Source organism: Nannospalax galili, unplaced genomic scaffold (assembly GCF_000622305.1).
Source record: "Nannospalax galili isolate Female #2095 unplaced genomic scaffold, S.galili_v1.0 scaffold1398, whole genome shotgun sequence".
Classification (NCBI taxonomy): Eukaryota; Metazoa; Chordata; class Mammalia; order Rodentia; family Spalacidae; genus Nannospalax; species Nannospalax galili.
The window spans coordinates 1,566,774-1,577,700 of record NW_008342016.1 but is presented as its reverse complement, the minus strand read 5'-3'; the positions used below and the strand labels follow the sequence as shown (position 1 = coordinate 1,577,700).

General features: G+C 38.3%; 1 protein-coding gene across 2 annotated transcripts in view; it reads left to right on the top strand.

Annotated features, from left to right (window-relative positions):
• Cers6 (ceramide synthase 6) overlaps positions 1 to 10,927 on the top strand; it is a 308,765-nt gene that overhangs the window by 100,283 nt on the left and 197,555 nt on the right. For both annotated transcript variants that reach the window (XM_017799289.2, XM_008837818.3), the window contains exon 3: positions 5,394 to 5,524. In XM_017799289.2, the coding sequence (XP_017654778.1) occupies positions 5,394 to 5,524 (131 nt within the window). The remainder of the gene's footprint in view (positions 1 to 5,393; positions 5,525 to 10,927) is intronic.

Sequence of the window (10,927 nt, the reverse complement as noted above, 5' to 3'; positions counted from 1 at the left end):
CCCTTTAAAGAAGATCTCCATTTCATTTTAAGGTATGCTGTTTCCTACATTTTTAATGCTACTATCTTTTTACTTCCTATGCACTCTAACAACTCCCAAGATCACTTGCAGATGGAGGAGGGAGTAACAGCTGTGATATCTTCCTCTCTCTAGTTAATTGTAACCAGAGGGAATGGAGAGATGGGTCAGTGGTTAAGAGTGCTTCCAGAGAACTGGTTTTGACTTCCCAGCACACCATTAGGCTGTTCATAACCACTTTTAACTCCAGTGCTAGGGGGTCTGATATCATTTGGACTCTCCATGTGCATGCACACACACACACACACACGAATAAATACTAAAATAAACCTATAAGAAATTGTAGGCAGATTATCTATAATTTCTTCTCCACCATTTTCTTCTTTCTTAAGACGATTATTAAGTCATTAATTTTAGCTAACCAAAAAGTTACTGTGAAGGTTTGTGAATTTTGAATATATTTGAACTGTAAAGCTAAAAGAGGAAGAAATATGAGGACTGATGACAGAATAAAATATTGGCATTATATGTTCTTAGATATAAAATTGTACAACTAACTTGAATTGAGGGAAAGTAGGAAGTAAAGTTTAGTGATTGCATAATCCCTAATAGGTGGGAGGCAGCTTATCAGCTAATGGCAGCAAATTGAAGAGAAGTAGAAGTGTATTTATTAGCACAAGAGCAAACTCTAGGAGAGATATCATTGTTGACAAGTATTGGGTGGTGGAGGAGCAGAGGGAGGGAGAGGAAGTAATGGTAAATTTATAAGTTGCTCACCATGGGACTCAGCTAGAAAGCAGATAAGGGGGGGGAGTCATAAAAATTTGAAAGGAAGAGGCAAAACTGTTTCTACTTAAATATTTATTCATTCATTTATTCCAAAAGCATTTACAGAGTCTTTTATAATCTTTGTACTGGTACAAAAATATATAAAGATTTTCTTTGTTTATGGACCTTATATTCTGGTAACATACTATTATATTATGGTGTACCTGAAAAATTAAGACAATTAAGTGAAAGACTATCACAGAAATTTTGTCATGGAAAATTACTTACCAGAAATCAATGGCTTTCATATACATATATGTAAACACTAAGTAGTTAAAAGTCTATAATAAAGCATCTTATTTTAATAAAAACCAAAGAGAATAACATTGCAAAAACCAAACATGACAGCCTTGTGTAAGAAGTATGCAAGGAAGATTTAAATACGCTTGAAGGACTCAGTAGACAAGTCGAGTGAAGATGTTAATTCATCTTACATTAATATAAGAGACTTGCGTGATCATATTACAAAGGCAAAAATGTTTGCTTATTTGGCCTTTTTTGAATTTTTAGTACAGACAACCTAGTTAAAATATTTTATTGAATTTTTGAGAATGTCATAGACTGAACTTGAATCATATTCAGATCCCCTCCCATACGTGCACCCCCTTCACTATACCTTACTCCATGTCATGTCCTCTGGTGTCATTTTTCAAGACTCTATAGGTCTTAAAAAAAATAATTATTTGCTTTCCCAAATGCCCTTTAATATGGGTCCATCCTCTGGACTCAGCATCACACCTTTAAAGAAAACAGACTCTCCCTCTCCCAGCAGCTGCTTAAGCTAGGATTGGGGTTTCTTACTCACCTACCCCCTTGTGCTGAAAATTTGTCTAATTTGAACTTGGGTAGGTCTTGTGCATGCTATCACATTGCTATGAATTCAGATTAGTAACTGCCCTGGTCAGACAACTTAGTTCTCTTTTTATGTAGAAAACCAAAGATCTCTGAGGAAAACTTACTGCATTTTACTGAGACATGAATAATAGGCCACTAGAAGAACAGTGTGATTTTTTTTTTCCATTGGGGAAAGATGAGTGTTAGGATACTGGGTAGGGATTTAGAAAGTTAGTCATACTTCACACTGAATGCCAGTACATATGCAAAATGCACTAAAGATTTGAATCTATCAAAACCCTACATGTGTTAGAAAAAAACCTAGAAAGTTTTTTTTTAACATTTTGAGTACAAAGGGTATTTTAAAATTATGATTCTAAATCATAATTACAGAAAATATTGCTAAACAAAAGTACATTTTTAGGAAATACCTACATATAATAAACAAGCAAAAAACCCTCTATAAGCCAATTTTAAAACACAGATGATATACTGGTAAAGAATATGTAGCTTACAATAGAGACAAGTGATTACTCACTCTAATAGAGGAAGAGAGCCTATAAATTACCAACAAGTCAAGAAAAAAGAAGCAATAGACACGAGCATTCTCTTCACAAAAAAAGAAAAATACAGGTGATTTTAAAGCACGTGAAAAAGAAAATTCTCTCATAAAAGTGAATATCAAAGCAATACAAGATACTGCTTTTTATATATCAGACTGAGAACAATGAAAAGTCTAATGTCATAGCCTACTGAGGAGGCTCTGGGAAACAATGGCTTTCTTTTGAGAATGTAAATCAATAAATTTTCAGTATCAAAATAAAGTACAAAAGGAAGACCTGTTTGCTCTACAGTTTTTACTCCCAAGAATTTATCCTGCAGATTAACATGTATAGCGTGACTCAAGTCAAGCTTATTTATTGCAGAATTGTTAGAAGTCTGGACAGTACCAAAATTTCATTAATAGCAGAATGGGTTAGTAAGTTGGAGTTTCCCTACAGTTCACAGTTTGACAGAAGAAAGAGGGTAGTTTTGGGGTTTTTTGTTTGGTTTTGGTTTTGGTTTTTTTTTTTTTTTTTTTTTTTGTATACTGATATGGAAGTATTCCAAGACACATTGTAAAGGGAAAACCCAAAGTCCAGAGCGAAGTTCACAGTTTATAGTCATGTATATGATTGGGTGGGGATAGAAGAATGCATGTTCAGTTTTGTTTATGCAAAGTTACCTGGCAAGAAATGGATTTAGTAACTGTATGTTTTCCTTGAGAAGAGAGGCTGAGATAAAAGGAACAAAGTTGCAAGGTGAAACTTGGACAGTTTTAATTTGTGAATCATGGGATTGTTTTTTCCACTACTTAGAAAAAAATGAAATAAAAATGCATTTCCTTGCCAGGTGTGGTGGTTGGTGCACACCTTTAATCCTAGCACTGGGAGGCAGAGGCAGGTGAATCTCTGTGTGTTCAAGGCCAGCCTGGGCTACATAGTGAGTTCTAGGTCACCTGGGCTTACAGGGAGACCCTGTCTCAAAACAAACAAAGAAAAAAAATGCATTTCCTGTGTCCACAAGGTCCTATCCCTTCCTGAGGGGCTACTGACTGTTTATGATTGCTGCTGGAAAGGATATCATTTTCTTCAATGTAGCCACTGGGGGGCTAGCTGGGAAGAACAAGTGTTCCAAGGGAAAGGAAGGGAGATAATGGAGGGTAATGGGAGGGTATAGTCATATTCATCATATATGTGTGTATAAAATTGTCAAAATAGTATTTAAAAAAAATTCTCTATGAAAGTGATATAATCAATATATTATAGGCAGTGACTTGTTTCCTCCCTCTCATTTTTTCAGTTAAGAAAAAGGGGCTGGTGGTGCATACCTTTAATGCCAGCACTGGGGAGGCAGAGGCAAGCAGATCTCTGTGAGAACAGGACCAGCCTGGTCTGCATAGTGAGTTCTAGGCCAGCTGGGACTACAGATAGACCCTATCTCAAAAAAAAAAAAAGAAAAGAAAAGAAAAAAAAAAAAGGTAGTATGCTGGAGAGGTGGCTCAGTGATTAACAGTACTTGTTAATCTTGCAGAGGACCTGAGTTTAGTTCCCAGCGCCCACATTGGGTGGTTTATAACCTCCATTAACTCCAGTTTTAGGGGATTCAATACTCTCTTCTGGCAGCTGAACACATGTGGCAGTCTCTCTCTCTCTCTCTCTCTCTCTCTCTCTCTCCACATACATGTAGGAAAAAAAGACATCAAAGAAGAGGAGAGCATAGATGGTATCATTACTGCTACAAAGAATTTGGGCACATGCCCAGTTGAAAGCTGCCAAGTATCACATATAGGCACACGATCAAAACATTTTGTACCTGAATGCCATTTGCTATGGTTTCTGTGTGTCTGTCTGTCTTAGTTAGTTAAGACTGTCATCACAGAATACCATAGACCAGGGACTTAAGCAACAAGCATTTGCTTCTCACAGTTCTAAAGGCTGGAAATCTGAGGTGCACATATTTTCCATTTCTTGGTGTTTGAGAGAGAAGTGAAGGGAGGGAGGGAAAAAGTAGGGGAGGAGTAAGAGGAGGAAGCAGCAAGCTCTTCAGTATATCTTCTTATGTTATGGTACAAATCTCACTGAGAGAACTCCACCCTAGTGACCTCGTTCCTTCCCAAAGGCCTCACCTCTTCATACCATTACATTGGGGATTAGAATTTCAGCATATGAATTATGGGGGCACACAGACTCTTTGAGTTGCTGAGATGCTCTTAGGAAGGTGTCATATGTACATTCTGTTCTTGTAGCTTGAAGCCTGGTGAGCTTGTCCCCTGCCCCATTGTGGTTATTTCCTCTGATCATCAGTTCTAAAGCAAACAGAATAAATGAATGAATAAATCTCATTTGATCAGATTTGTTACAACAAACCTACTGAACAGGATAGGTTTCCCTACCTTTCATGATTGTGAGCAGGAGGCATGTTGAAGAAAGGGGATCAAGCAAAGAAAGCTAACATGTACCCAGTTTAGCACACATTTTCACAGTTCTTGCCATCGTTCCATGTGAGTTGATAAACAACCCTTGTTTCTATAAAGAGACTGAGGTCAGAGGGGCCAGTGGATTGAGGAACTGAATCTATACCTGTTGCCTCAGGTCAGCCTGTCCTTTTCATCAGGCTAGCTCCTTCAAATAATAAATAGTAAGACTAGATGTGGGATTCAGTCAGGAGGGGGATGATTAAGAGTAGGGGAGGAAGGAGAGAGAAAACCTGTTTGATATTAGGATTGGTATCTTAAGTGATGCATTTTGGAATTGTCCCATACTTTTGTCTATTCTATATTATCTGGATACATAAATACATTTTTCCTTAAAAAGTAAAATATTTGAGTTATGCTTCTGCAAATTCTCCTTCCCCTGAGCCTGATGGAGTTAACTCAGCCAATTGGCTGTTCCATCCCATCTTGGTTGCTGGTTGCGTCGTAGGAAGTGTTAGCTGATAAAGAAGTGTAAGCATTAGAGCAAGGTTTGTATTTTTCCATCTTGTTTCATAATGAGTGATGTCGATATATTTATGTTCTTGCCACTAATGGAAAGACTGGGTCCTCAGTTGCAAACATTGAACTTTCAGTCGGAGAAAGTAGAGGGGGAAATTCGACCATGTGTAAGAGAAGATGTGTTTATAGTGTAAATAAAAATGGGTGAAAATGGTTTTCCTGGTACTTTGTTTCATAGCATCCTGATGAGAAGAGGTTGGAAGGGCTCTCCAAGCAACTGGACTGGGATGTTCGGAGCATTCAGCGCTGGTTTCGACAAAGACGTAACCAGGAGAAACCCAGCACCCTGACTAGATTCTGTGAGAGCATGTAAGTTCTTTTTTTTTTTTTCTTCCTCCCTCCCTACATCCCTCCCTTCTTTCTTCCTTTTACATTTTAAAGGAAAAACCTGCCTCAGTATTCACAGTATCCCAGAAATGAAAAAATAACAGATCCTGGTAGATACTAGCAGCCCTTATAGAACATGACATCTGGTTGAAACATGGGCCAGGAAAACCTGGGGGACAATAGTTTGTAGGAATTTGTGATTTCCAGTATGCATGCAATAAATGAAGTTCACCTTCTAATACAGTTTCTATAAGGAAGTACATTGCAAAGGCCTGACATGGTGTATTCAAAAGCCATCTTTGAAATACTGCATTATAAGTTATTACTTTCACAGTTTGAATTTTAATAGAGTTTTATCAAGATATATTTTTCACTGAAAAATTAAGATTTTAGAATATGTTAATCAGAAAGTACTAACATGTCCTGTATTCCTGGATATTTAAGAAATGACTATATTCTATTCTTGTGTGAGTTTTAATGAAGTGTTGCTTGAAAGTGGGAGGATACAGTAGAAATCTCTTCCCTAAATGTGAACATGGCCTGTAAATTATATAGCAATAAAACTGTTAAAAAAAATACTGAAAGACAAGGGCTGGGTCTTCTTCTGGCTTGGTGGGTCAAATGTTTGCTGTGCAAGTATGAGAACCCGAGTTCAGATCCCCCCACACCCATGTCATAGCCAGTGGCTGTGGCAATATCCTCTGTAATCCCAGCACTGGGGAGATGGAGACGGACAGACCCCTGAGCTCATTAGCTAGGCAGCCTAGCTAAATGGATGAGCTTCGATTTGAATGAGAGAACCTATCTCAAAAAATCAAGTGGAGAATGATGGAGGAGACACTGAACATTCTCTTCTGGCTTTCACGTGCACGCACACACACACACACACACACACACACACACACAAACAAACAATAAAAGATGCACTGTAATATCTTGAGATGTTGATACTAGATACACTTAGGGAAAACAGAGGAGTATCTAAACATTGAACATATTCCCAGCTAAGGAAAGATTCTGCCTCAGGAGCACAGGCCCATGCCGGATATCTTCCAGTATATAGTAACCCTTCCTGTGCATCTAGCCATTCCTTTTGGGAGCTTTTGCTGATCATTTCCTGATCATTTCCACAATAGTGCTGTTAGAACAGCTCCCTTCATCACAGGCCTTTTCTCTTTTGGATTGGAGTTGCATTTGCATTTTTGGATTTGGCTTTCAATTAGTCCAAAAAATGTATTTTAGACACTGCACTCTGAGAGAATGAATGAGATACAGAACTGTATCTTAGGACTGGGTAGATATGAAGAGAATTAATAGAATCATCAGGAGGTCAGAATATTTACACAAGTAAAACAAATAAGAAAATACCTGTAAAAGGCTTTTTTTTTTCTTTTATTTATTGTTGTTAGTGTTGGTGTGTGTAGATCAGGTGACAACTGTGTGGAGTGGGTTTTCTCCTTCCACCCTTACATGGGTTCTGAAGACTGAACTCAAGTTATCAGGCTTGTATTGTTGGGCAGCAAGCACCTTTACCTGTTGAGTCATTTCACAAGCCCCATGTAAAACTCTTCCTATAATTAAATTTAATAGCAGTTCTTGACAGGACTTATCAAAAGCTGGAATTGCTTTCTGACCTGATGTTGTCACATCTCTCAAGGATGTGGGCCATGGGTCAGAGCAGGAGTCAAGTTGGGCCTCAGCATGTGCACATACTCTTAAAGTCATGTGTTCTCTTCCCCTCTTCCAAGTAGCTTCTTTGGTAACATAGTTATAGAATAATTTTTCTTTTCAAATTCAAATATATATAGACATCAGTAATCTGGGGAGTCTATTAAAATATAGAATCTGATTCCTTTAGCCTGGGATGCCAGCTGAGATTTAACTGGTTCATAGCTGCCATTGATGTTACTGGTTCATGGACCACATTTTGAGTAGTAAACACCACTAGACTCAGGTCTGCATCTTTTTTTTTTAATTCAATTATTCTTCCTCTGTGTGCCCCAATAAATAACTCATATTAGATACAGTTAAAAATATTTGTAAATTAGTGCTAAAGGGGGCTGGAGAGGTGGCTTAACAGTTAAGAGCACTGACTGCTCTTGCAGAGGATCCAGGTTCTGTTCCCAGCACCCACATGGTGGCTAACAACCATCCATATCTCCAGTTCCAAGGGATCTGACACCCTTTTCTGACCTCCATGGGCATAGCATGACACAGGTGCATTTACACACAGGCAGGCAATACACTCATACACGTAAGATAAAAAAAATAAAATAAAAGCAGAAATATTTCTAAATTAATGCTAAAGGTATGGCAATGTAGAGGCCCAAGGGAAGGGGGGTGCAACATATAATCTGTACATTATGATCTTTTCCTCCAAGCAGCTTATTATATCTGCGTGAAGAAGATAAGACCTAACATCTTAGCATGTGTGGGCCAATGATCCACATTAAAAAAGTAACCAGAGTGTATGTTAAATGATGGATATGGAAGTTAGAATTAAAAATTAAGAAAGATCAACTGTGGCTTGGAGGCATGTGGGGCTTGTTGGGATTACCATGGACCCATGCTAGTGCCCTTGGTCCATGTTGTGTGATACAGTGTTGGTGAACTCTTGACACTCTTCTTGATGTCTTGGTTGGCAGTAGATTTTTCTGTTTTACAAAGGAGTGTTGTTTGTGTATTTGTCCTGCATTTCTCCTGTGGATTTTAGTGTGTTTCTTTTCTAGATTTAGCTTCCCACTTCTTGTCTTATTCTACCTTATTCTCTATAGAAGTCCTTTCTTCTCACCAGCATCTCTTTAACGTCATGTGTGTCCAGTGCAGATGTTTCTTCTAAAGCATCATTCTGCTCTCTGCAACAGTAACTCTGATTTGCTCCAGTTCTTTCCTCCGAGTGTCTATATATCTTTTAATAAGGGGTGGAAATTCAAACCAACGAGCCTCTGGCTTACATTACTGTAAATCCACCACTTCAGCCTAGATTCTGATCAATCTCATGTCTCCTTATTGTCTCTCATATTCAAAGGCATCTTGTTTGTCACCAGAATAACTCCCAAAACATTGTTTTAAAACGTACCCTCACATTCTGCTGTGGTAAAACCTTGATGCTCTTTTCTATGCTATAGGATTAGTATTAAGCTTCTTAGCCTGATAACCAGTATCCGGCCATAGCCTGTTGGAGATCAGTCAAAATGGCCTCTTTCTTCCACAGGCCTGGACCTTGAGTTCCATGCTTTATTCACCCCAGCCATAACTGATGTGGTATTCCTCTCCTAGAATGTCTGCTGCCTCTGCTTTCCCACCTATCTCACACCCATTCCTCAAATCTCAGTCCCACTTCAAAGTGTAGCCTAACTCTTGGGTCTGGACTGAGCACAACTGCTCCTGATTCCTCAGAGCACTTACAGTCAGTACTGATGCTTTAATATTGAATCACATGCTTTATTTGATCACTTAACTGTTACTTGGCTATGTATTTTGTTAGGTCATAGCTGTCAGTTGAAGAACACAAGGACTACACCTTGTTCTTACATTCTTCTTGGTCTTTCCCATAACGTGCAGACTCTACCAAGTATTTGTTAGATGTTGGTACATTAAAGTGGCATTATTCTGGGAGGAGTTGCTGATCTCAGCTGCCACTTGGCAAAGCACTTCATAATCACCTAGTAAACTTTCCAAGTGCACACACAAGTCTCACCCCAGGGTATCTGGATATGTTTATTTTGGAAGAAATGTCCCAAGTGCAATAATATGACTGTCTGTCTCTCTCTCTCTCTGTCTCTCTCTCTCCCTCCCTCCCTCTCCCTCTCTCTCTCCCTCCCTCTCCCTCCCCCACTTGGTTTAAAAGTAAAAGAAAAGAAATGGGTACTGTCGAGAAGAACTAGTATTAGGAAGCAGGAGAACACAAATTTGGTGATTGCAGATATTGGACCTAAATGTTAAGGAAAAGAACCCTATGGTTTTTCTATTATATACATTTTTATTTAAGAAAATTTAAATTTTGGAAATTGTGTTTTGTTTTTCATCAGTATGGAATAGCAGTGGTGTGCCTGCTAAGTAATGCTTGTAAGCATCGACTGACTGTCCAGTGTCTGGCACACCCATTTAATGCGGAATCGCTCAGTAGAAGTTATACAGTTAGTAATGTACAGAAACACTGACATGAATTTTTTTCTCCTTTTCCTTGAAGTCAGACACAGTTGTGTCAGGTTTGATGACTATTCCTTCCAGAAAATTTAAATCTGTGTTGACAACTGAAATGGAGATTTTTGCAAGAGAATGAAGAATTTATAAAAAGGAGCTCTCATATGAGACATTTCAGGAGAAACTGGTCCAGGATGGAGGCTGGTGCAAGTTGGGGTTATACCGAAGCTGTTGTGTCACTGTTCTCTGATGAGCACAGGGGAGCTGTGAGTTCCATCCTCAGGACAACAGAACATAAACAGTGCCTGTAGTGAAACGGGAAGAGGCAAAGGTAAGATGTCAGGATAAGCGGTTTCCTTGTCACTTGTGCCCACCTGTCCTCACCGTTCTTTACCAATGTGCACATTTACTAGCTTGTGTCAGGGAGTAAATATTTTATATGTCAGTAAGCAATCTCTAATTAATTGGAAGGATAACTTTCCTATATGAAACAGTAACTTAAAATATAGGCTAAAGAATATTATACATTATAGATGAGTAATAATTTATTAAAACTAAGCTTTTCTTCATTTTCTTCAGTCTCTGAAGGTACAGAGACTTATGCTGCATAAGATGAGGGTCTAAGACTCCCTCTAGAAACTCCATCTCAGAATTAATTTGGATTAAAACTACTTCCAAATGTCACCACTTGTGGATGCCTCTCTACAGTGGCAGAACTCTTTGAAGTTGTGACCTTATTTCTGAAAAGAAGCCCTGTGGCTTTCTTAATATTTCCATTGAATTCAGAATAACTTGCCAGTGATAATGAGTGGTTTAATCGGTTGCCCTCATGCCATCTATTTGGTCACTGTGAGTTATTTTATTTGGGTAAATGAGCCATGCTGTTTTTGACCATAGTAAGGAAATGGAGCATAATAATTGAGGTGGGGGGGGACAGGAGTCAGATTATACAGGAGGAAACAAGAAGTCAAGTTTCTTCAATCCTTTTATTTCAGATCAAACTTGGGCCTAAGCAAGTTATGTAGTAAATACTTTTACCAAATTTTCCTAACCAGCTGTTAGCTAATAAGCAATAAAACATGCAAACAGAAAACAAAAACCCAAACAAAAATATTTATAAACTGTTTTCAGATCTTTCTTTTTCTGAAAAGAAGCCGTTTTTACCAGAGAGAAAATTCAGTATTACTTTTCTTCAGATCATGAGATGACTATCTTTTTTTAATCATCTTTTTAACTTGA